Source organism: Pleurodeles waltl, chromosome 9 (genome assembly GCF_031143425.1).
Source record: "Pleurodeles waltl isolate 20211129_DDA chromosome 9, aPleWal1.hap1.20221129, whole genome shotgun sequence".
NCBI lineage: Eukaryota > Metazoa > Chordata > Amphibia > Caudata > Salamandridae > Pleurodeles > Pleurodeles waltl.
This window is the reverse complement of record NC_090448.1, coordinates 324,249,132-324,275,069: the sequence shown is the minus strand read 5'-3', so window position 1 is coordinate 324,275,069 and position 25,938 is coordinate 324,249,132. Positions and strand designations below refer to the sequence as shown.

General features: G+C 44.6%; 1 protein-coding gene across 2 annotated transcripts in view; it reads right to left on the bottom strand.

Annotated features, from left to right (window-relative positions):
- RBM6 (RNA binding motif protein 6) overlaps positions 1–25,938 on the bottom strand; it is a 1,032,809-nt gene that overhangs the window by 349,027 nt on the left and 657,844 nt on the right. For both annotated transcript variants that reach the window (XM_069206836.1, XM_069206837.1), the window contains one exon: positions 25,376–25,630. In XM_069206836.1, the coding sequence (XP_069062937.1) occupies positions 25,376–25,630 (255 nt within the window). The remainder of the gene's footprint in view (positions 1–25,375; positions 25,631–25,938) is intronic.

Genomic DNA, 25,938 nt, shown 5'->3' with positions numbered 1-25,938 from the left:
TGATACTCAACTTTTATTTCCAACCACAGTTTTCTGCATTTGTGGGTTCCTGTTTTGGGCTGCTTCACGCCCCTAAGAAATTCCTCCTCCAGCTTCCACTCTTTTCAAGGAAAACAATAAGTTGTTCATGCACTGGTAACTTCCAGATTGGACCAAGCTGGTTCCCTTTACCTCAGGTTGTCTGAAGGCTTGATTAAACAGCTTCAAGTAGTCCAAAACGTCTCCACTCTTCTAACTTAAAGGCTTTCCTGGAGTGCTTTGATTTCCAGAAAAAAAAACTCACGGTGCCCCAAGGACACTCTGGGGAATCCCAGGCGTCCAAAGAAAGAAGATCTCAAAAATCAAACCAAAAATATGAGTAAGCATATAGCTACATCTAATAAGAGTGCATAATAATACATTTATTTAAATTATATAAATGTACTCAAACCCAAATAAGGTCACAGAGATTATACAGCAAACTGTTGAAAAAACACAATATAAACCCTGGAAAAAATGCAAAGGCTAAAAAACAATGATCACACTCATACTTCTTCACTCATACCAATTAACAAATGTAAATGACGAGGACCCAACATGATTCACTAGGACCAACAAGAATCTAGTGTGAAGGACTACCTATACTAACACCTGGAGGGCCATTCAGTCTCGCCAGGAGTATCACACCAAAGTGATTCTCAAATTATATTGTAGTCTACAGACTTAATTGTCCCCAACAAGGGGGGTTCATAATATCTATTGTATTCTCCTGTTAGTCAGACTCTTTAGTTTTTGCTTCTTCTTTTTTTGTAGAATATATCCTTAGGTCCTTCTTCCTGTTTGATGGATGAATTAATTGTGATGTAAATAAAAATGTCCATGCTGATCCCAACAAATGTTTTTGTCTTGTGAAATAGTGCCGATGTACGTTTTGGTGATGTGCGGCCCAACACCTTCTTCAGGGCACAAACCCTTGATATGTACACAATAATTCCAGGGAAAAGTTTAGTGACTACTTGATGTATATTTCTGAAATGTAAAAAACAAGATGAATATATCTATAGTTGTGAGATCTCCACACAAGCAATACGTAAAGAAAACAGACAAAAAGAAAAAAGAAAAATCAAATGAAAAAGAAAACAAGAAAGACAGAAGAGGCCATAGGGAGAAAAAATCAATTGAAAAGTTAAGGTTGTACCTGTGCATGTGATGTTCATGCAGAGAAAAATAGTAAAAAGTGCCCTCCGTAGCCTCCGTGATCAATGTGCAACCCTACACCCCAGGTGTAGTTTAACTAGACCTGCCAAAAGCAATAACTCACATCCAGAGAGAATTCACCAAAAGGTGCTCTCTTTCTTAATGACCCAAAGGTACTGTATACAAAGATTAATAGAGAGAAGTGATAATACCTTACTGTATATCAAAGGGGCTGATAAAATTACTAGCAAAATTCTCCACTCAACTGAGTCGCTTTTCTTTCGATATTGTTGCTTAAAGTACCTGAACAAAATCAAAGTTTGTAGATATGTAGGTCCTAATGTTGTTCTACACCTATAGACAATGCAGTCGGGGAGACATCTCTTCCCAGTACCGCCTCCTCTAGTTCTTACATGTTATCCAATAACAATGAGTCCCTATCGCTTGTCTTACCTTGTGCTTGTGGCGTTGCCCAATACAAGAGGCCATGTACTACTCTGCAGTGTAATTGCAATGTAGAGCCTCTGTTCGGATGCTTGATGGAGCCATACCCTCACGCGTAATGCGCGAGAAGAAAACCGGCACCACTATACTCCAATATAGGGGGCTCACCGCTCTTTCCTATATAAACAATCCTGAGCACGGTGAAAGTCACAGCCGGTCACATAAAGACAACCAAACTGATGATGGAGGCAGATGGTGACTAAAAACAAAAATCCCACATGAGCCCGGGTGAATTAGATACAGAGACTCAAAACAGACGACGGACACCAAACCAACGTGAGGATAGCACGAATAGTATGATGAGCGCCATCTTTGAATGGATACTTGTAATACATATGTGGCGACCTGATCAATAAGCAGGATCCAAGACCGAAAAAGGGAGCTTGGAAAAGAGGATATTTACAAAAGAATCAGAAGACGTGTGCCTTCGTCTAAATGACGACTTACTGTCAATTGCACTGCTGAGAATAAAAATAATACTACGGCTATAAGTAGGATGGCAAGCCATGGGCAAGGGATATCATAGGGCATATTACCGACAGGGGTTCAGATAAGGATGGCATATAGAAACCCCCTGGCTATCCTAAGAAGCTCCATGAAAGAAATAATGAATATTCCAAATCCTAGAACATATGCAATATAAAGAAAACACATTTTTTAATATATGTTGTCCTACCACAAAGACATGATACATATAAATTATCCATACATAAGAAACACAAAGTCTAATGCACCCATCTTTGAGGGCGATAACTCCCTTAGAGTATTGATGGACTCTTAACGGAAAGGGCTTATAACGAAAGGGGCTTATAGTTTCTTCACGGAGGGTGTTTTCCCATGGAATTTGTTCATTCAATCCTTTATTTACCGTATCAAGAAAATAAATTCCCTTTTCTTTCTGTATTTATCCTGTTCAACATGTACTGCAGTGATTTATATCCATTGCAGTTCCTTTTTGTGGTGGTGTTTTTCCATACAGTGGTCCACTCGGGGAGCTTAGAGGCGTTCATGCCTAATTGCGGACTTGTGTTCGCTAAAGCGTACTCTAAACTGGAGTACCGTTTCTCCTATATATCCTAGATGACAGGGACATAAGATGCAATAAATGACATTGCAACTTTGGCAATTTGTCAAATGTTTTATTGTTATATTCGAATGTGTCAGAGACTATTGCCTGAACACAGGCATGAGAGGTACCACATTGGTGGTTACTCAATACCGGTTTGGTCCCTGTGATACTTTTTTGAATAAATGTATTTTGATACTTGACACAAGATTGTACCAATTTGTCTCGAAGGTTGGAATTTCTTTTGAACGCAAACATGGGTCTCAAAAGTGGAATATCACCATCATTGGTATTCAAAATATTCCAACTGGTGTTAATTATTCCTTGTATCTTATTATTTATATTGGAGTGCATAATGACACATACCATCCTGTTCTGTTCTTTTTTTTGGTGAGTTTCTAGTAGGCTATCACGATTATAATATTTTGCCCTTTTATAAGCATCCCTTTCAACTATATAAAGATAGCCTCTCTGGAGAAAGTTCTCTTTAAGTTTTGCAGCTTTCTTGTCATATTCAATTCGATTGCTGCAGTTTCTTCGAATTCTAAGAAACTGACTGAAAGGGATGCTCTGTTGTTGGCTTCTGGGATTATAACTATTAAAATGTAATAGCGTGGTCCTGGCTGTTGGTTTTGTGTATAGGGTCACTTGAAGATGTTCCCTTTCTTCAAAAATCAGGATGTCCAGAAACTCTATCATGTGACTGCTATAGTTGGAAGTAAATTTAAGATTGATATCACCGAGATTCAGCCATTCTATAAACTCCAAAAGGTGTTCCTCCTCTCCTTCCCATATGAAGAGGTGTCATTGATGTATTGTCTCCAATTCGTGATATTTTCAAAGAAAGGGGCAATTTCATTATATATGAATTTCCTCTCAAAGAGGCCTATATATATGTTGGCCACACTAGGGGCACAAGCAGCTCCCATAATGACTCCCTTAATTTGTTTAAATACTTCACCATCATATTCAAAGATATTATTTCTTAACACTATGTCCAGGCAGCTCATTATGAACTCCATTGGGACCTCACTAGTTTCTTCTGTGAGTATCTGTCCAACCACATTGTAAGATGCTTCCTGACAAATGTTACTATATAGGGCCTCAATGTCTAAAGTGACTAGAAAGGCTCTATTAGGATTAAACTCCTGTCCCTCAGTTCTTGTTATCATATGCCCTGTGTCTTTTATATAGGAAGGAAACTTGGTAAGTCAATATATTTTGATACGGGTTCAGTCGCTGATCAAATGGTGGAGACTATAGGTCTTAAAGGGAGATCATTGATGTGTTTGTGAGTTTTGGGTACTCCATAAATGGTAGGTAGTTCTCATCTTCTGTTTATAATTTTCAGTATTCATCAACACAATACCTCCTCCTTTATCACATGGTTTGACAACGATTTCTTTATTATTTTGAAGGTCTCGCATGGATTTTGTTTGTTCTACTGTGAGATTAGGGGCCGCAGCAGGTATATATTTGAGTGCACTATTGATTTTATTATAAACTATCTTCTCAAAAAAACCCACTTCTGGCCCAAAGATTCAAAATTAGGAGTAAACTTAGATTGGAGTTTGAAGACCTCAATAGCGATGCTTGGTTGATCTCTTTATGCTGGAAGGACGTTTTCAGTCTAATTTCCGAAAAAAGACTGGATATCACTCGTAATTTCAAATTTGTTCTCTCTCTGGCTAGGGATAAAAGTGAGCCCTATGTTTAAAAGTTCCAAAGTTGGTCTCTCTACTTGGGAACCGGTCAAACTGAAAATAGGGAAAGGCTCTGTGGTGACTACGTCTTCCAATATTGGTGTCTTCTTGTTAGAAGAAATTGATGGGATTGATCCATCTGCTGGTATGATCTTCCTCTCCTTCTGTTTTGTGACCATCCCCGGGAGCTGGTCCAGCTCCCTCGATTGTCTTAAAAAGTATTGGGTTTTGTGGTCTTTTTTTGTGCAAGATCATGTCTATTGGACCCTCCTTCTCCGTCAGATTCAGAGGTGTCTGAAAACGTAACTCTCTGTTTTCTGTATGTGGAGTTGTTCATACTCTGATCTGCATTAGTCTCCTCTAAGTAAAAGTTTTCCTTAGTGAAAAAAGACATAGATCTTTTGGTTTCCAACCATCTAAGCTCCCATCCATCTAAGTTCCCTTCACTGGCTGTCAATTAAGAAAAGGGTTCTCTTAGGACTTTGGTCTTGGTTCATCAGGCTCTCTCCTCTTTGGGTCCCCGATACCTCTCTGAGAGATTTCAGCTCTATCGTTCATTGAGAAACCTGCATTGAACCAGAGTTATCTTGGTGGTAGTACCACGGCCAGAAGGATGAGGATGGGGGTTGCTCCCCCTCTTTTTTTTTTTTAGCATCTAAGGCCTAGAATCGGCTTCTTTTTGAACTTGGGATCCTGTGTCACAAATCACTTTTTTTGCGGGAAACTGTAAACATAGCTGTTCTCATTAATTATGTTAAAGTTTATTTTTCACTTTGAAATCCTCAGCGTTGAGGCACTCTTAGGAGTAGCTGCACGTTTTAGAAAACAACTGAATTTGTTCATTCATTTATACTCTATTTCCATTCAATGCAGCGTACGTCATGGGGCAATACCTTAGTCCACATCAGTCATTTGTTCTCTTGCCCTGTTACTGACAGCATTTGCTGATCACATATTCACATCTACCAGAAAATGAATCATCTTCAGTGTCGAAGATAGTTGTCCAGTCCCTTAGTTTACAATTGTGTCCTTTCATACTTTCCCTTTTCTTGGCTTCTCCTATTTTTTTTTTTTTTTTCTTAAGAAGATACTGCAACTCTCCAAGCAGCACTTGTGGACCATTTTCTTGCACATCATTTAATCTGCAGCATGCCTCATCCGCATGGCCACTTCCTGTAAACCATGTGACCATTATGAAATACTGTTTTTCATATTGTTATACCAACACTGGGTGCACCTGATCAATAGCACAAGGGGCAAGAGTAAATATAATCAAAAACAAAGAAAAAAGTGTTTCAACCTCAGTGGCTTATGGACCGAACTTTTAAATCTGGGGAGATATGTCATTATTGTACCCACTGTGAAACAGATCACAGAGACGTAACTGACCACTACCTCCGAGAAATTCAATATGCTTTTCTTTAAGCAAGATAAAACAAAATCTTCATTAAGGCAGAGGAGATCAAACAGTTTCGTAAAGGGAAACAACTATTTGTTTCACATGCTAAATCCAGTAAGGGCTCACCCATCACAAAGGGAACTATTGGACAATAGATTGTGGAGACAATCTAAACATGCTACACATCGGCTGGCAAACGCCTACCTCACCGCCCTAAAGCACACTCAACAAGAAAAAAGGGAGCAACACTAGCATTCATGGGAAAGGTGGCCATAGACACTATCTGAGCTGCAGCAACAAGGGCATCCCCACACACAAGTGGGACAGAAAGTACTACAGTACCTGTTTGCAAGCTCATAATTTCATCCCAACCAACTCAACGAAGGGGAAACTGCTACATAATCTAATGCACAGCATGTGAAGGCAGAAAAGGATTCATGCTGCAAAACAAAATGGTTACTTACCAGTAGGAGTAGATTTGCAGTCTGAGAGAGAGTGTGCACCGAGTCCAGGTGTTCCACATAGGCTTAACAGAGGCTAAAGTAGATAATACTAATGCTCTCTTTTGGGGTAGTGTGGTCGAGCAGTTAGGTTTATTAGAGAGTAGTGCAAAGCATTTGTTGTACACACAGAAACTATAAAAGCACACACTCAATGACTTAACTCCAGACCAATGGTTTTTATATAGCAAAAATATATTTTCTTTATTTTTAGAACCACAAGATTCAAGTTGCAGGTAAGTGGTTCAATAGATTCGTATTTCACACAAGCAAGTAATACAGTTTTTTGAATTATTGGCAGTAATCTGTTTTTAAAATGGGCTCAGTGCAATTTTCAGAAAAAGTTCCTGGGGGGAAGAAATGTTAGATCGTTTTACACGCAAGTAAAACAGTTCAGTCTCTAGCTTTTAGGAAGTCCACCGATTGGGGTTCAAGTTAACCATAAACACCCACCACCAGCAACATGAGGCCGGTCGGGTGGAAAGGTCAAAGTTGAGCAATTTTAACTTGGGCTCCTTTGGAGACTGGGGTACTCAGAATCAGGCCTGCCCACAGGTAAGTACCCATGGCTCAGAGGGTAGACCAAGGGTGTTTAGAAGAGCACTGAAGGGGGCCACACGTAGGCACCAAACATACACCCTCAGCGGCATTGGGGCAGCTGGGTGCAGGGTACAAACAGGAAGTAGGGTTTTCAATGCTGGTCTGTGAGGAGACGGCAGGGGTCACTCAGAGGCTGCAGGGCAAGGTCCAAGGGGGTGTCTCGGGCACACCCCTGGTCGGACAGGGAGGAGGGGCCGCCTGGTGGACGCGACTGCACCGGGTGTCGGTTTCTTCAAGGCCTGAAGATTCCCTCTATAGGCGTCATCGTGGAGAGGTCAGTCCAGGGTGGGCACTTGCTCACAATCGCCTGGGGACCCTCTCTTGCTGGGTGGACAACCTGGACACAGGACCTGGGCATCGGGTGCACACAGGTCAGGACTCACACATCCAGAGTAAGGTGGGAGTCCTTGGTTGTGGGTTTTGTTAGACAGAGCCGCTGACCTCAGGAGTTCTTGGTCCTTGTGGGTGCAAGGCAGTCCTCTAGAGATGGGCAGAGGTCGCTGGTCCTGCTGGATGTATCACTGGTCTTTTGCAGGTTCTTTGAAGCAGAAGACAGGCCGGTAGGGCTGGGGCCAAAGCAGTTGTCGTCTTCCTTCTTCTTTGCTGGGGGTTTCAGGTTAGCAGTCCTTCTTATTGTAGGTCGCCAGGAATCTGATGAGCTGGGCTACAGAGGTTTCATAAATCCTAGATTTAGGAGCATTCTAGGGGTCAGAGGGTAGTAGCCAATGGTTACTGTACATGAGGGTGGCTACACCCTTATTGGTCCCTGTAATCCAAACCAAGATGGAGGATTCTGCAGGAAGGGGGTGACCTCAGCTCTGGACACCTTAGGGTTGGTCCTGGCTGGGGTGGTCACTCCTCCCTGTTTCCCCTAATTTTCCCGCTGGACTTGCTGCCAAAAGTGGGGCTTTGTCCAGTGGGGCAAGCATCTCCATTAGCTGGAGTGCCCTGGGGCACTGTAGTCCGAGGCTTCAGCCTTTGAGGCTCACCACCAGGTGTTACAGTTCCTGCAGGGGTGAGGTGTGAAGCACCTCCACCCAGGACAGACTTCGTTTCTGACCACAGAGTGCACAAAGGCACTCACCCCAAAGTGGCAGGCTGGCACAGACGACTGAGTTCTACACTAGCAGTACGGCTTACATACCAGGGGCTTCTCTAAGATGCCCTCTGTGTGCATTTTTCAATAAATCTCACACAGTCAGTGTGGGTTTAGTGTGCTAAGAAGTTTAATACCAAACTTCCTAGTATTCAGTGAAGTCATTATGGAGCTGTGGAGTTTGTAATGACAAACTCCTAGACCATATACTCAATATGGCTACACAGCACTTACAATGTCTAAGAGTGGACTTGGACACTGTAGGGGCATATTGCTTATGCAGCTATGCCCTCACCTATGGTATAGTGCACCCTGCCTTAGGGCTGTAAGGCCTGCTAGAGGGGTGACTTACCTATGCCACAGGCAGCGATTTGTGGGCATGGCACCCTGAGAGGGGTGCCATGACGACTTTGTCTTTTTCTCCTCACCAGCACACACAAGCTGCAAGACAGTGTGTATGTGCTTTGTGAGGGGTCCCCTTGGGTGGCATAATACATGCTACAGCCCTTAGAGACCTTCCCTAGCCACAGGGCCCTTAGTACTATGGGTACCTTTTACAAGAAAGTTAAATGTGTGCCAGGGTTGTGACAATTGTGGAAACAAAGGTACAGTTTTGGGGAAAGAACACTGGGGCTGGGGCCTGGTTACCAGGGTCCCAGCCCACTTTCAATCAAAGTTGGCATCAACACTAGGCAAAACCCACCCGTCCTGAAACGATAGACGATGAGACTAACTTTTCCCAAGAGAGTCTTCAATATCTAAGTGGAAAAACCTAGAAAGTCCATCTGCATTGGCAGGTGCAGTCCCAGGTCTGTGTTCCACTAAGAAGTCCATTCCCTGTGGGGATATGAACCACTTCAAAAGTTTAGGGTTCTCACCTTCCATTACCATTAGCCATCTGAGAGGTCTGTGGTCAGTTTGCACAACAAACTGAGTGCCAAACAAGTATGGCCTCAGCTTTTTCAGGGTACACCACAGCAAAGGCCTCCCTCTTAATGGCACTCCAACGCTGCTCCCTGGGGAGTAACCTCCTGCTAATGAAAGCAACAGGCTGGCCAAGTCCACCATCATTGGTTTGGGACAGGACTGCTCCGATGTCATGTTCAGAGGCATCTGTCTGCACAATGAATTGCCTAGAGTAATCTGGAGCTTTAAGAACTGGTGTTGAACACATTGCTTCTTTCAGGGTGCCAAAAGCCTTTTGACAATCAAGGGTCCAGTTTACCTTCTTTCAGGTCAGTTCAGTGAGGGGAGTCACAATGGACCCATATCCCATCAGAAACCTCCTGTAGTACCCAGTCAAGCCAAGGAATGCCCTGACATGAGTCTGGGTTTTTGGAGCTTCCTATTCCGGAATGGTCTGGATCATGGGTTGTAAAGGTTGTACTTGGCCTCCGCCTACAAGGTGGCCCAAATATACAACTGTGCCCTGCCCTATTTGGCACTTGGATGCTTTAATAGAGAGGCCTGCTCATAGCAAGGCCTGCAAAACCTTCCCCAGGTGGACCAAGTGATCCTGCCAACTGGAGGTAAAGACATCAATATCATCTAGATATGGTGCACTAAAAGGACTCCAAACCAGTAAGGACTTGATTCACCAACCTTTGGAAGGTGGCATGGGCATTCTTTAAGCCAAAGGGCATATCAGTAAATTGATAATGCCCGTCAGGTGTAGAGAATGCTGTCTTTTCTTTTGCTCCAGGTGCCATCCTAATTTGCCAGCACCCTGCAGTTCAGTCAAATGTACTCAGAAATTTGGCTGCACCTAACTTGTCAATCAATTCATCTGCTCTGGGTATGGGGTGTGCATCTGTCTTAGTGACAGAGTTGAGTCCTCTGTAGTCAATACAGAACCTCATTTCTCTCTTGCCTTCTCTGGTACGGGGTTTGGGGACCAAGACCACTGGGCTAGCCCATGGACTGTCAGAGTGCTCTATTACTCCTAACTCCAGCATCTTGTGGATTTCCACTTTGATGCTCTCTTTGAGTTGGTCAGACTGTCTATACATTTTGTGTTTGAGAGATAAACTGTCTCCTGTGTCCACATCACAGGTTCATAGGTGTGTCTGATCAGAGGTCAAAGAGAAGAGCTCAGCATACTGCTGTAGGACTTGCCTGCAGTCAGCTTGCTGTTGGGCAGATACCGTGTGTGAATAGACAACTCCATCTACTGACTCATCCTCAGGGTCAGTTGAGAGGAGGCCACAGAGAGATTCACTCTCTGCTTACTGATCCTCATCAGTAACCATCATTATGGTTATGTCTGCCATGTCATTATAGAGGTTCAGGCTGTTAACTTGGATCACCCACTTGGGTGTCCTGCTAGTGCCTACGCCCACTAAGTAGGTGACCTGACTACTTTTCAAGGACTGGGTAAGGGCCACTGTAAGGAAATGCCTCCTTGGCATGGTTACCCCCTGACTTTTTGCCTTTGCTGATGCTATGTTTTGATTTGAAACTGTGCTGAGGCCTGCTAACCAGGCCCCAGCACCAGTGTTCTTTCCCTAACCTGTACTTTTGTTTACACAATTGGCACACCCTGGCATCCAGGTAAGTCCCTTGTAACTGGTACCTCTGGTACCAAGGGCCCTGATGCCAGGGAAGGTCTCCAAGGGCTGCAGCATGTCTTATGCCACCCTGGGGACCCCTCACTCAGCACAGACACACTGCTTGCCAGCTTGTGTGTGCTGCTGAGGACAAAACGAGTAAGTCGACATGGCACTCCCCTCAGGGTGCCATGCCAACCTCACACTGCCTATGCAGTATAGATAAGTCACCCCTCTAGCAGGCCTTACAGCCCTAAGGCAGGGTGCACTATACCATAGGTGAGGGCACCAGTGCATGAGCACTGTGCCCCTACGGTGTCTAAGCCAAACCTTAGACATTGTAAGTGCAGGGTAGCCATAAGAGTATATGGTCTGGGAGTCTGTCAAACACGAACTCCACAGCACCATAATGGCTACACTGAAAACTGGGAAGTTTGGTATCAAACCTCTCAGCACAATAAATGCACACTGATGCCAGTGTACATTTTATTGTAACATACACCCCAGAGGGCACCTTAGAGGTGCCCCCTGAAACCTTAACCAACTACCCGTGTAGGCTGACTGGTTTTAGCAGCCTGCCACACTCGAGACATGTTGCTGGCCACATGGGGAGAGTGCCTTTGTCACTCTGTGGCTAGTAACAAAGCCTGTACTGGGTGGAGGTGCTTCACACCTCCCCCTGCAGGAACTGTAACACCTGGCGGTGAGCCTCAAAGGCTCACCCCCTTTGTTACAGCACCACAGGGCACTCCAGCTAGTGGAGTTGCCCGCCCCCTCTGGCCACGGCCCCACTTTTGGCGGCAAGGCCGGAGGAGATAATGAGAAAAACAAGGAGGAGTCACTGGCCAGTCAGGACAGCCCCTAAGGCAACCTGAGCTGAAGTGACTCTGACTTTTAGGAATCCTCCATCTTGCAGGGTATCCCTGAACTGGTGTGTGTCAAGACAAGGGCACAGTGAAAGGCTCAGGGTGAAAAAGTAGAGCTGGAGCCTGGAAAAAGGGCCCAGCCTACCAAGAGAAAAGGAAAGACAACTGGGAAACCAGCTGCAACACAACAACAAAAAGAGAACCTCTCTTCTCAGGAAGAAGTTCTGCCCTCTGAGGGAACTGAGCCTATGGAGTTAGAACCTTATCAGGTTGAGCTCTTAGGACCAGGGGGACCCTCAAGGGAGCAGTTGTGTAAGGGGCAAGAAACCTGTCCCTCTCTTGAAGGCCTTAGGCAGCAAGCTGCTGAAGAGTCCAATGGCAAGAAAACTGGAACACATAGGGTCTATTGGGAAGATGGACTCACTTCCTTAGGGAAACCCACTCTGGTCAAAATACCAATTAGGGCTTTGGCTACTGCAGGGGCAGTAGTGGACCTCCACTACTATCAGTATGTACTGATTCCCTGAGGCTGTGGGTGGTTCCAGTGGTCACACAATGTCCACACCAACCATTTCAAAGGAGACCCCCACCACAGGTAGTGGAATGAGGGGGGCCTTTGGCTGGCCACCAGTCTTGACACTGGCTTGATAGGTGACACACGAGCTACAAAACTCCCTTACTTTCTGGGACATATTGGGCCACGTTTGGGTCTGTCCCAAATGCCAAGCTAAGGGAATGTCATGGGCCAAAGTGAGGATAAACTCTCTAAACTCCTGAGGCACTACCACTCTCCTAATGGCACCAGGTATGGGGTCTCTGGCCTCAGTGCAAAGGAGTCCATCCTCCCAACAGACCCTGTGGGAGACACTGACATCTCCCTTCTGCTTTGCAGCAGCTTGCTGCCTCAGGCCTTCAAGAGTGGGACAATGTTCCCTTGTGGGTCCCCCTGGGCCCAATAACTCTACCTGATCAGGTTCCAGCTCCATGGATTCAGTTCCCTCAGGAGATAAGACCTCTTCTTGGGAAGAGAGGTCTTGTTTCTTTTGCTGTTCAGAGGCTAGTCCCCCAGTCCTCCTACCTTTTCTCTTCGAATGTTGGGCCATTATTCCAGGCTCCAATACCATTTTTGTACCCTGTGCTCTGCTCTGTGCTCTGGTTTTTACACACACCAGTTCAGGGATTCCCAGCATGGCTTTTGAGCTGAGGACTCCAGATCATTCCATAGCAAGCATTCCACTGGAATTGCAGAAGAGACCACTGCCTGTTTCAGGCCAGTAAGCCATCCCCATTCTAAAGTCACACTAGCCATGGGATGGACCTTAGTTACATTGTCAGCATTGGTGACTGAATATGTTTGTCCAGCCAAATACTGTCCTGGGGAAAACAGTTTCTTTGTCACAGTGGTAACTCTGGCACCTGTATCTCTCAGGGCTTCTACCTTTGTCCCATTGATTTCCAGCTGCTGCCTGCATTTTTTGCATGTTAGGTGGCCATACAGCCAATGTGGCTATGTCCACCCCACCCTCAAAGACTAGAGTAGCTTCAGCGTGAGCCCCGATTTGCTCTGGGCACACTGTTGATTCCACCTGGACACTGGCTATTCCAGGACTAACTGTAGTAGTGCTAGTGGGATTCTTCTTGCGACAGGCCATGTCTCCAGTTTGGTGTCCATGCTGTTTACAGTTGTGACACCAGGCCTTCTTGGGATCAATGTTTTTACCCTTGTACCCATTTGTGGACTGTGAAGAGGCTCTGGGTCCACCCTCCCGAGCAGGGTTTTGGGGCCCTTGAGAACACACTTTGTTTTTGTCCTTATGTGTCTCACCACACTTCATCCTGGGAGTTTTTGTGACACCTTACTTTTAGTGATCCCCTGTGGCCGTCTTGGTCACCCTAGTCTTGGCCCAATGGTCTGCCTTCTTTCCCAATTCTTGGGGAGAAATTGGACCTAGGTCTACCAGATGTTGATGCAACTTGTCTTTGAAGCAGTTACTTAACAGGTGTTCCTTCATAAACAAATTATAAAGCCTGTCATAGTCATGCACTCCACTGCCAGTTATCCAACCATCTAGTACTTTCACTGGTTTGTCAACAAAATCAACCCAGGTCTGGCTTGAGGTTTTGTGAGCCCCCCTGAATCTAAACCTATACTCCTCAGTAGAGAATCCAAAGCCCTCAATCAGGGTAGCCTTCATGTGGTCATAGGATTTTGCATCTTTACCAGAGAGTTTGAGGAGTTCCCCAGTGAGATCTGTTTAACTTTCTTGTTGCAAAAGCCCTCTTAAAAGCTGTGAACCGCTTGGTGATGTCATCACCTTTTTCATATTTTGGGACCATCCCTTTGGGGATTTTTAGGATAGCAGTATTTTCTCTGACCCTATTTATACTGCTGCCACCATTAATGGGTGTTAAGCCCATTTCTGCTCTCTACCTTCCTACAGCCAGGAGTTGTTTCTCCAAAGCTAACCTTTTGGCAATCCTTGCTAAAGGGATGTCCTCTTCATCGAGGCTGCCCCCAATGTTCCCAGGGGAGCTGGCCTCCCCTGTGGAAGATCCAGATCCAGTGAGTTCTATCCTTGGAGACAGAAATCTTAGGATACCTGTCCTCCTCATCTCTAATATCTTCCCTTTCTGAGTGGAGAGTTCCTGGAGCTTGACTTTGGTAGGGGTGGAACCTGTTCTAATAGTTTTCACCTTACAGAGGGACCTTAACTCTGCCATTCATAGATGGAGGTAAGGAATGAGGTTGAGTTCCACCACTATTTCCTCTGAGCTGCTCATTATGTTACTAAAAGTTGGGATTACTTTTTAGAAACTAAAAACTACTTCTAGTAACTAAGGGCCATATATACAAACACTTTTTCCCATAGACAAAGAATGGGTAAAAACCTTTGCTACATCTGGCCCTTAATCCTAACTTTACAATAACTTTTAAATCTAAAAAGTGATGCTAAAAGGACTTAACCAAGGCCCTAGCACGACCTTTAAAAATGTAGAAAAAATAGTCAAATAAAAAAATCAGTTCTCTAAAGGCAATTTTGGAATTTAGTTGTGTGATTGGCTGAGTTGCCCAGCAAATGCAAAGTCGTAGACCCCACCGCTGATCCACCAATGTAGGAAGCTGGTTCTGTATATACTATTTCACATCCAGAGTAAGGTGGGAGTTCTTGGTTGTGGGTTTTGTTAGACAGAGCCACTGTCCTCTGGAGTTCTTTGTCCTTTTGGGATCTCCACTAGCTGGAGTGCCCAAGGGCACTGTAATTGGAAGCTTGAGCCTGTAGGGGGGAGGTGGGAAGCAGGACCCAGGACAGGCTTTGTTTCTGACCAGAGAGTGCATAAAGGCACTCATCCAACGTGGTCGGAAGCGTGTTGAAAGTGGCAGGCTGGCACAGACCGGTCAGTCCTACACTAGCAGTTCGGCCAACATAAAGGGGGCATCTCTAAGATGCCCTCTGTGTGCATTTTTCAATAAATACCACACTGGCATCAGTGTGGGTGTATTGTGCTGAGAAGGTTGATAACAAACTTTCCTGGAAACCCCCAAACCTGAAAGACAACATGTTGCTGAGGTCCCACTCATGATTTTCATAGAGGCACCTCCTGAGTAGATCCGCTTGATGGTTCTATACACCTGACAGATGTACAGCTTGGTTCTTGGCAGCAACCAATGCTGCATTGCTTTAGCGTCAAACAATGGAATTGTTGGTCTTGTTCTTCCCTGTTGGTTTAAATAGTATGGAGTGGTTGTGTTGTCTCTCTGTACTAGAACTCTACCCAGGGCAGTTAACAAGGCACAGAGCGCAAGATGGACTGCCTTGAGCTTTAGAACATTGATGTGGTGGTGAACACTGACCCTGAACAGCAAGACTGTTTGGATTTACTCTCTATCTCTTAAGAGAAGCGTTGATCACAATGGTATGAGTGGGGAGATCCTGGTAGAACTCAATTGGGCAGATTCTGCCTGTTAAACCACCACTGGAGGATTGTTGAGCTTGTTGATTCATGGAGATTTTGTCTGCCAGTTGCCGTAAAGTTGCTAGCACTTTTCTACCAGAGTAAGCTGAACTGTATGAGGGGTAGAGGGGTTGTTTGGGGGTTGGGGGGGCGAGTCGGGTGTGGTATCAGGTCAGGAGAGTTTATTACTAGGGAACTGTAAGTCCATATTATGCCTGTCTCACCCAATGGATCAACAGTTATTTTGTCCTCTACTGCAGTGGTTCCCAAACTTTTTCGATCCCCGGCTCCTTTGACCTATTGGCCGTGTTGGCCACGGCTCCCCATTATGTTACTTTTTTTTGGCGGGTGGGGGAACGTAATCCCAGCCTGTACCTGTACCTACACTATTTACAGTTTGACTTCTTTATTCTCTCGTTCAGGTTCCTGAAAACCATTTATTTTAAACTATTTCTTTTCTTTTGTCATAGGGATATTATTAATGGTACTCTGGCGCCCTCCGCTGGTTACAATTAATGCAGGGGGTTTTGTTTCCAAAACCACGGTGAAAAGCTACCGATTAAAAGCACCTCCGAGTGGTTTCCAGACTGTGTGCGGCGCCCCTGGCTAATTTTGACGGAGCACCAAGGAGCCGCGGCGCACAGTTTGGGAACCACTGCTCTACTGTGTTATTGTAAGGGGAGTTTTAGTAGTTCTGATTGGTATTGCTTTACAGCATTTAGTATTAACAAATAACAGTAGAATTGGGTAGTGTGAAGGGAAAACTTCTCTTTCAGATCCTCAAAGGATTGCATACATTTCCTTTCCCACAAGGCCTCTAATTTTGAGATCCCAATAATATGCCCTAAAGTCAGTCAATCTTACTGGGTCAGCTAGTCAGGAACCAGAGCAAGGCCTCCCCTGCTAAACTGTTATTCCAGTCTATCTGAGATGAAGCTCCCTCTCGTCATTCCATGCTGACTCATAATGGTGGGCAGTGATTAGAAAAGAGTTGTGTCTTATAGGATCCCCAGAAGGACCGAGCCCTCAAACTGGTCTAGTTACAGTCTGTGGGCTGCTTTATTGCTGAAGAACCAACCCTACTCTGAACTCATGACAGCGTATACTTCACCCTAAATGACTGTCTTCCATTACAGAGTCTTGCTCAGTGGTCTGTGAGGATTCGGAGAGCGCCACCCACCAGTATTGTTGAGCAAATAAGCTGAATACTGTCCAGGGAGTGCCCTTGAGAGAGCTGCTCATCGCAGCATAGGTCAACAGTCTTTTTCATGGTTACCGTATTCAGAACAAGTTTGTGAAACAATATTTACACTACACTAGAGCCTGAGGTAGAGTGTGTAAGATTCTTGGGTACTTTTATCTCCCCACAAACTCACAGTTTGTACCCAAGAGGTGGGTTTCTTACAGTAGAAACAGCCCTAGAGAGGGTTTTTTATATACTGCAGACCCTCACAGGCCACTTTTGATTCAGTAGTACAGACTGTTCACATTCCAAGTGACCACCAAGTACTTCTTGGACGCAGGACTCCTACAACTGTTGCTGGATCGGTTTGCACAGAGCAGACTACTGTGGCTTGTTTTACTAAGGTAAAATAAAGAACTACTCAATGGAAATACCTCAGCGATACCCCCTCAACCCTACATGTTTAGCAATAACAATTAGTGTGAGCAGGCTTGAAAACTCATCGTCAACATGTGGTGTGTGCACTCAATGATGACACCGGCAAATTGTTCGTCGGGCATCCAGCACTGTGGCCTGGTAAACAAGAATTGCGCTGAATGAGAGCATTCGTCCCCTTCAATCGATCAACGCATTTGTAAAGAGCAGCACTATCACCCCTATGGCCAACTGGGTGCTGAGGTTGCAGTGTCTCTGAAGAAGAGCTATGTCTTGAGTCTCCTTCTGAAATCTGACAAGGAGGGAGCTGTCCGGAGGTGGAGGGGCAGGTTGTTCCAGGACTTGGTTGCGATGTGGGAGAAGGAGCACCCCTCTGCTCCGGGTGTGATGGATGTGGGATGTGGGGGGGGGTGGGGGGAGGGGGTGCGAGGTTGAGCATGGAGAAGCACAGTTGTCTTGCTGGGATGTCAAAGTTTAGTCGGTGGTTGATGTAGGACAGCCCTTGGTTGTGTAGAGCTTTGTACGCAAGTGTGAGGATCTTGAACTGGCATCTCTGTTGGATTGTGAGCCAGTGGAGCTCTCTGAGGTGTGGGGTGATGCTGGAGCGTTTGGGGAGGTTCAGAATGGATCTGGCTGCAGATTTCTGTGAAGTCTGGAGCCTTTTGAGTAGCTGGGTGGACATTCTGGTGTAGAGCGCGTTGCCGTAGTCGAGGCGGCTGGTGACTACTGCATGAATGACGATTTTTCTGGTATCGGTAGGGATCCATCTGAAAATCCGGATGAGCAATTAGAGGATGTAGAAGCAGGAGGAGGCGACTGAGCTTACTTGTCGATTCATTGACAGTTGCCTGTAGAAGATGCTGCTGAGGTTTCATGTGCGTTATGGAGTGGGTGTTGGACTGAGTTCTTTGGGCCACCAGCTATGGTCTCATACGGAGGGGTTCCGCCCGACAATCAAGACTTTTGTTTTGTTGGTGTTTGGTTTGAGGCAGCTGTTTTTCATCCATGTTGCTACATTGGTTATGGTGTTGCGGAAGTTGGTTTTGGCATTGTGGGGGTCTTCGGCATGCGAGAGGATCGGTTGGGTGTCATCGGCGTAGACTGGGTCCATAGGGTCTCGGTTTTCTTGCCCAGGCTTCGGTGGGGAGTGATGTGGTGCTTGGAGATGGTGTGCTGAGCATCAGAGACGGTGATGTGTACGATGTTGTGGTCAGTCCAAGTGAGTTCAGTGACGTGGATGAATTAGATTCTATGAGGATGGCGTCAAGTGTGTGACCGGCTTTTTGCGTGGGTTTGGTGACCACTTGGGTGACACCGATGTTGCTAAGGTTCTCCAGGAAGGAACTGGAGTTGATGTTGTGGATGTGGAAATTGAGGTCACTGAGTAGGACACAGTAAAGGGAATCAATGGCAAGGGGAGTGAAGAGGTTGGCGATGGCGTTCCAGAAAGCTGGACATGGCCCAATGGTCTGTATACAAGTGTGCCTCGCATTGTGGTATTGGCGATGGTCTGGAGTTGGAAGTTGAGGTGTTCCATGAAGGACGGTCTGGGTCGTAGGTGGTGATGGTGTCCCAGATGTCTGTGGCGAGTTAGCATAGGGAGTGGGTGTTGAGTAGGATATACTTGAGAGTTTCTGGGTTGATTGCAGTCCTCTGCGTGAGTGCGGGAATCAGTGAGGCTCTTATTTTTATAATAGCCTGAAGGATTACTGCAGTGGAAGCCAGTTCACCCCATGTCAACTCGATAGGTCCCTCAGTGGCTGCTTGGTGCTGCTGCTGGGATAGCCAAAGGTGTACTCATTCTTTCTCTGCTAAGTGGTTCTAACTTGTTTGTCCTTTGACATGCTGTAAGGCACGGGTAAGGAATCCTGTCAAGGCCCAAACTAGATTAAGGACAACTCACTGGCACACAGGCCATGTATTGGTGCACTGCTAAACTGGAGGTTCCATGGCCAGAAAAAAACGGTCTTTGGCGCTCCTCTGTGGAGCCCACTGTGCACACCTCAAAAACTGTACCCACCTTCCCCGTCAATAGCCTCTCTTGGAGAGGGTCGGTAACTACTTGCTATTGTGCAGATGTGTCTCTTGGGGCACAACCCAAGTGCTCCAGAAAAACCCAGGACCTGAGGGGTATGGAGGGAGCTTGTTCGCAAACCATGGTGACTTGTCACTTTGCTTTCAGGAACCTACCGAGCCAGAGCTCCTACTTGCATCTGCTCTTCGATACGGGAACCTAGCTCCAAACAAGAACATTGCTGCTCCTGCTGTGTAAGGAGTCAGGACTTACTTTGTCATGGTGAAAATGACACTAGCCAGAGTCCTCACTAGGTAGTGTTATACCTCTGCTGAGGAAGGAATCTTATTTTGTCCTCCAGGGAAGCTCAGACATTTGGACAGCACTCACAGCTCAGGCCTTGATGCAGGTATAAATAATCAGAAAAGCCCCTGACCCCAGGCTGGCACAGCAACAGTTGCAACTTAATTTCCACCCTGGGTTGTGCGGCTACTAGACAATCCTGCACTGTCGCCACACCTCTTCCTTGCCTCCACAACTTGATTCCAGTGGAAGTCACAGCAGTCAGATAAACACCAACTTCTACCTTACCTTACCTCACCTCACTCTCCCCCACCCCCCAGTTTCAACTGGTGCTTCACACTACAGATGTTCACATCTTGTGAGGCTCCTCCATAGGATGAGGCCTTTCTCTAATATACTGTGCTCGTCTGCCAATCCAACTTCGCTACTGATGCAAGTACTGGGTGTAATCCAACACTACAAAAAATCTTGAGGAGAGCTTTAGCTACCACCTACAGAGTCATGCTCCAGAGAGGTACAGCTTCCAAGTACCTGGTGGAATGATTCACCACAACCAATATAGACTGATTGTGATGGGTGGCTGAATTGACCAATAATGTCTATTTGCACCCTCTTGAATGAACACCTACAACTAGTAGAGGCATTAAATGTGCCTTAGTCATCCTTCCTGTCTTTCCACTCATCTGGTGAGCTAGACAACTTCTACATATCCTCTTTGTGTCACTGCATATTCCTAGGCAGTAGAACAGAGTCTAACCTATCCTGGGTTTTTATAATCCAAAAGTGTCCTGCTCTGGGAACTTCACGGGCTAGTGACAACAGGAAGTTCCTGTGCATTAATGCCTTGTGCTATTTCCTGGCTCAGGATGTACTATCTCCCACAAAGTAGGCCATTCTCCCAGCCAACAATGTTTTCCAACTACTCCTTTGCTGCCCTGTTCTTGGGGCTTACTTGTGAAGTTCCACATCCCTAGGGCACTCTCTCTTGTGCCTTGCAGAAATCTACCTGGGTTGGCCCTCCAGCAGCTAGCAAACCCTGCAGCTCTGGAAACGACCCAGACCCCAGCAACAAGTCCACTTCATCCTTCCCTCCTTTTGGTGACCTCCATGGCCACTGCCTTCCAGGAGTCTGCCCTTTCCTGCAAACTACCTAGTCCTGGTCCCTGCAAATCAAGAATGATCCCAGTCCCACTCTGAGATTGAAGTGCAGCCCGTCCTCTGGTCAACACATCTGATGTTGCCCAAGCTAATAAGGCTTCTGGTCCTGGCACCAAACCAAGGGCAATCAAATCATTGCCCAAAAGACATCCAGCACTTTGCTTTTCCCTTACCCCAATATCTCCATGTCCTCTCCACTGGCTACCAAACCTGTATCCTTTGTTCCAGGGAGTATCTCCTCAGGCTTAAGGAACTTCGTCTCAACCATAATGTGGATGGCTCTAGTATCTCTGAGGCAGCAACTTCTTTCCCACTGATACCAAAGACCTGAAAAAATACCACTGTGTTACGATGAATGTACTTCGGAGACAGTAACCTTGTTTAGCTTCTGCAGTTTTCCTCTTTGCCATCAAACCAAGGTTGAAGTTCACATGTTTCCTTTTCTGGGTAGCCTTACTCCCTTTTCTAACCATTAACTCTACCTCATTTGCAAACAAAAACTATTCCTCCTCACCAGAAGTACTTTTAGCAATCAAAGCCTGCAATGTATTATCCATTCTATTTGAAACCTTCATAGTTATCTTCTCTATAGCTTTGTTGCGTTTCTCCCCAAAACTCAAATCCTGCAAGGCCGCTCTTTTCCATATCTCCAACCAATGCTACACCTTCAAACCTTTGCAACCAAGCAATTTAAACTGCTCTATTCCTCTACTGCCTTCACTAAAGAATCCTCCCCAGCTAAATACCATATCCTCACAAACAAGTGTCACCTTGCAATAACCATGTCAGTTTCCTTTACCAAAGCGTTGCTAACAATAAACGGTGACTCACAAGAAGTCCCATACGGATCCTCAGCTACTATATTGGGCGCAACTGGCACCCATAGGTCCCTTCACCCATGTGTAACGTGTGCTATCACGGGTGCTTCAGGGTTAGGATCGCTCGCCTAACTATCTCTCTCCAGTGTCCCACCTTGTGGCACTTGAAACAAGTCACCACTTTGGATTTGGAAGAGCTTCCCTGTCTTTCCTTTTCATGATGCTCTTTCCCAGAAACACCATTACCATGTCCATGTTTCCTGGGCCCCCCTCGAATCCCACAAGAACTACCATGACCCTTACCATCCAGTTCGGAACCTGTCTGTAGAGAATTCCTTTCCCCCTCTGGCTTAGAACCAAGCTGCTCTAGTGTGTTATAAACCCTGTTTACATGGGTTGGTTCCATATTCTGGGGATCAGCAGGGCAGTTTGACCCTCCTATTGAATCTGCTTTTTGAAACTGTGGCAAATGAATTAGGATTCTGGGGTATTGTCTCACAGAGCTGCAGTCAACGAGTTTGGCAGACAAGCCTGGTTCCCCTTTGCAGATGTTTTACTTGGACCACATAGCAGATGGACTTCAAAGAATATTGAGCACCCTTGTTAAATATGCAACGGGGAATTAAATGGAAATTAATCATTGAAACAAGCAGTTGGTAAAATGGTTCTTAATCTATAGTCATAGGCTTAAAATAGTGTTTCGATACAGATATATGATAACAATTATCGATCTAAAGTTAAAATAGATTCTCCTTCAAACATAAAAATTAAGCCAAAAACATTACCAATGACTTATGATGTTTAGAACAAGGTTTGTTGGAGGATGCTGTCTACTGTCATGGTGAGTTCTGCAAAAATCACTACAGTGGTTTATGGTTCACAAATCTGGTTCCTTGGCCTGTACTAAATCAATTGATAATGCGGAAGCACTGGCCAGGCAAAGGCTGTTGTAATTAAATCAGTGAACTCCAATAGAGGCACTAGAGCTTGAATTAAAAGTAACATCTATCAATGCTCAGATCATACAATCTGCCCTAACAAGGTATATTTTGCTTTAGTCCACACTCTGACAGAAATCTAGTGAGTTGGATGTTTTAATAAAGTAGCTTGTATAAACATGTCTATATAAATTGAATATCTATATTTGTGAGCAGTGGTTGGATATTTTCGGTTTGAGACCGAATTGACCAAGAAACACTGTCTACGTCAATGTTAACGTTAAGAGTCAAAAGTCAAATTAAATTAAAAAAAATGCTTTACTAAATTGACGGTCTATATACCAAACAAAACATTGTACAAGAAGAGAGACATTTGTTTGCAATGTATGATCAGCTTCAACGCCAGACTGAAAGCAAGGTCCTTATGCAGATGAGGTATAATCTTTTTCCCGCATTAGAAATAAAGGCACAGGGCACCAGATTCCTCTCACTAAGAGATAGTGTTATTTTTAGTGGTTCCAATATATAAAAGCTAGCACTGCTGAAATTTTCCTATGACTGTATAAAGACTCTAAATAAATACCTGAAACTGTGACTTTAAAATTTGGCGTCAGATGAAAAAAGCCTCCATGCACTTTTATGAATCTAAACAATTAAAGTGTAGTAGATAGGTTCTAATATTTCTTTTTTCTTTAAATGCATGTGTTTAAATGTACCTTTTGTTTTTTTTTAAACAAAATGTATTCTGGTTGATTTATATTCAAATGAACAGTATCAGATACATACATTACTGGTCTCCCGAACTAATTCTAGGAAGTCTCCATGACAGATGAGAACGGAAAAAAGAGCTGCATAGCTCGCTCACGGAAAGGATATGGGGTGAAGTATGCACTGGGCACAGGTGTCTGTCAAAAGTCTGGGGGGGTGGGGGGTGGTAGGCTGAAAAGAAAGCAGTATTGGTATTCTATTCCTATCAAGCTGGCATGAATTGTACAAGAGACTATTGAGGAGCTACTGAATGAGATATGAAGGTGCCAATGTTTCAATACCTCGCTCTCAAATTTAGGAAACTGACCAGCCCTATATACCTGTGATTCACTGAATACTGGTATGTAAGTAGCTGCCACCACTGCAACTGCCAAAGTCATAGGAATTGTTGCCCAAGGCTTGGATCCCTAGGAGCTTTACAGGAGGAAATTCTCTGAAAGATTCCGTCATAAACTATTTTATCAATCTTTTCAAAAACAGAGTGAATGAGGTGTATTCTGTTTTCTAAACATTGATAGTGCTGCACGATTAACTTGTATTATTAACTTGTACTGACGAGTATTCAAGATAACTCTTGGCTAGGTTCAGCAAGTATGGAAGCACTTGATGGGGATGTAAAGACACTGGGTGCAATCTTTTGTTTTTAGATCAGACACAAACACATTTTCATGTTTGCTGTACCGAGTGCCTGTTTCAGGAAGTTCCTGCTTTCTGATAGAAGATCCAAATGACAGAATTCTAAGTGGTCCATTACCAGGTTCAGAGACTCAATTTAGTAATGGAGTTTATCTACACTGTTTCTTGAGAGGAACATGGAGTGCATCTCCTGTATCACTGTCGGAAACATAGCTAGACTAAGACACTTGCTGTACCAGTACTGTTGTCGGGACAAGAGATTCAGTACCACCTTTCTCAGTACCCGAAGGATCAAAGGAAACGGGAGAGGTGCACGCACAAATTTTGGACCACTTGATTGAAAAGGCACTGCCTTTGGTTCCTGGTTGCAAAAACCTGCTGGTGTAGCACTAACATTTCTTTTTGCTAAGGGTGGTGAATAAATCCAGTGGGCGGAGGCCCCACTTGTTGAAAATGAAGTCCTCTTGGCCCTGGTGAAGTTCCCAGGTGTGGCAGTCCAATAGTGCCTGACTATTCACTTCAACATTGTGGCATCCTAGTAGGTATTCCACAGCAAAGCCCGCCTGGTTGGAGATGAACCAGACACATAGCAGCTGTGTCTCTTCAGAGAGAGACCAGAACCTTGTTACTCTCTGCTTGTCGATGTAAAACATCAACATTGTGTTATCCAACCTGAGGACTGCCAGACCGGACAATCCAGGAAAGAAAGATTGTAGGTAAAAGTCTTGTGGTATGTAATTCCAGGATACTAATAGGGAGCATCTTTTCTGAGTCTGACCAGAGTCCTCTTGTTGACCGTTCCTGTATGTGAGCTCCCGAGTCCTCCTTGAATGTATCCACTGAGAACACTACTCTGTTTTATGAGGGATGGAACGGGTGGCCTACGTTGAGATATGTGGGGGACCTCCACCACAACACGACCTGTTTGAGTTGGCTTGTGACTTGGACCATGTTATCCCATGAGCTGTACATGTGCTTTCACTGAATATCTAGTTTTTGTTGAGTGGGTCTCATTAGCAGCCTGCAAAGGCAAAGATAGGATGACATTAGGTCCAGCAGCGATTTGTATTGCCTGACCGCTTCACCATCGCTTGGAGTTTCACTACTCTGTCCACCAAGGGAAAAGCTTTCCCAATGGCATGTTCAGTATTGCTCACACAAATTGACGACCTTGTACTGGAATTTATGTTAATTTGAAACTCCATTACAAGATGGCCGAAGTGCATAAATGAGCATGCAAGGCAGGTATCTTGTAAATTCATTTCTTACCGTTTGTGAAACTTTATTACAAGGTAACTTTCAAACATGCAGACTTATTGACAAAGAGATTGGTAAAGCCAATAGGTAAGCATCTGGTAAATAAGACAAGACCAATTAGCTTTGGCAATGCTGTTTGTATTTGTCCTTTATTTCAATGCCTGATCATGTGGGGTCCTTGAGGAAGTCTTGTGCTATTGATTTTAACCTAATGTATAACCCAGCACATTAATTGCTTAAATAAGGAATCTAAGTATACTCTTCATGGACATAATACGAAACCAAAACTAAATCTTCCAGTGCACTATGTGTCGCTAAACTGTTTTGATTTTCGTTTTTCTTAGTTGGATTATGTAATGATATAACACAGTATAAAACACAAGGTAAAATGTGAAATGTCCAAGTAAACATGGATACATTATTTTCCACATTTAATTCCAATAATTTCTACTCACTTTTACTTTGATCATCGTCATCATGGTCTTCATCATGCTGCAGGTCCCTGCATGTCCCCTGGGCTCCATCATACTCTTGGTTTCTGCATTCTACCTGATCATCATCATATAACTGATGCCTTCTCCTGTCTTTTGCTCTTCGTCGATCAAGATCCCTCTCCCTCCGTGGTGGTGATTCAGATCGCTGAGGTGAAATTGTTGCTGCCATTGACTTTTCCCATGCCAAACTCTTTTGCCTTGAAATTGCCTCGGATTCTAAAAGATGACAATTTTAAAATGCAGCCCAGGTTAGGAAAGTATCAAAGTATTCATCTACTAAAAAGGTATAGAAACTGTGTAAGATGAGTTCAAATAATTTGAAACAAGTGGTAAAAACAGAGCTAGAATTTCAGTTTCAACAGTCATGCTATCCCCAAGAAGATGTGCGCTTGATTGCAGTATGTCTATTACACCTAATCTCTTAAATGTTAAAGGTTTTCTTCCCTATTGCTAATCAATTTATTTAAACATCTGGGGCAATTTGTTGTAAAACTGGGAATCCATGTGAATTTGTATAAATAAAT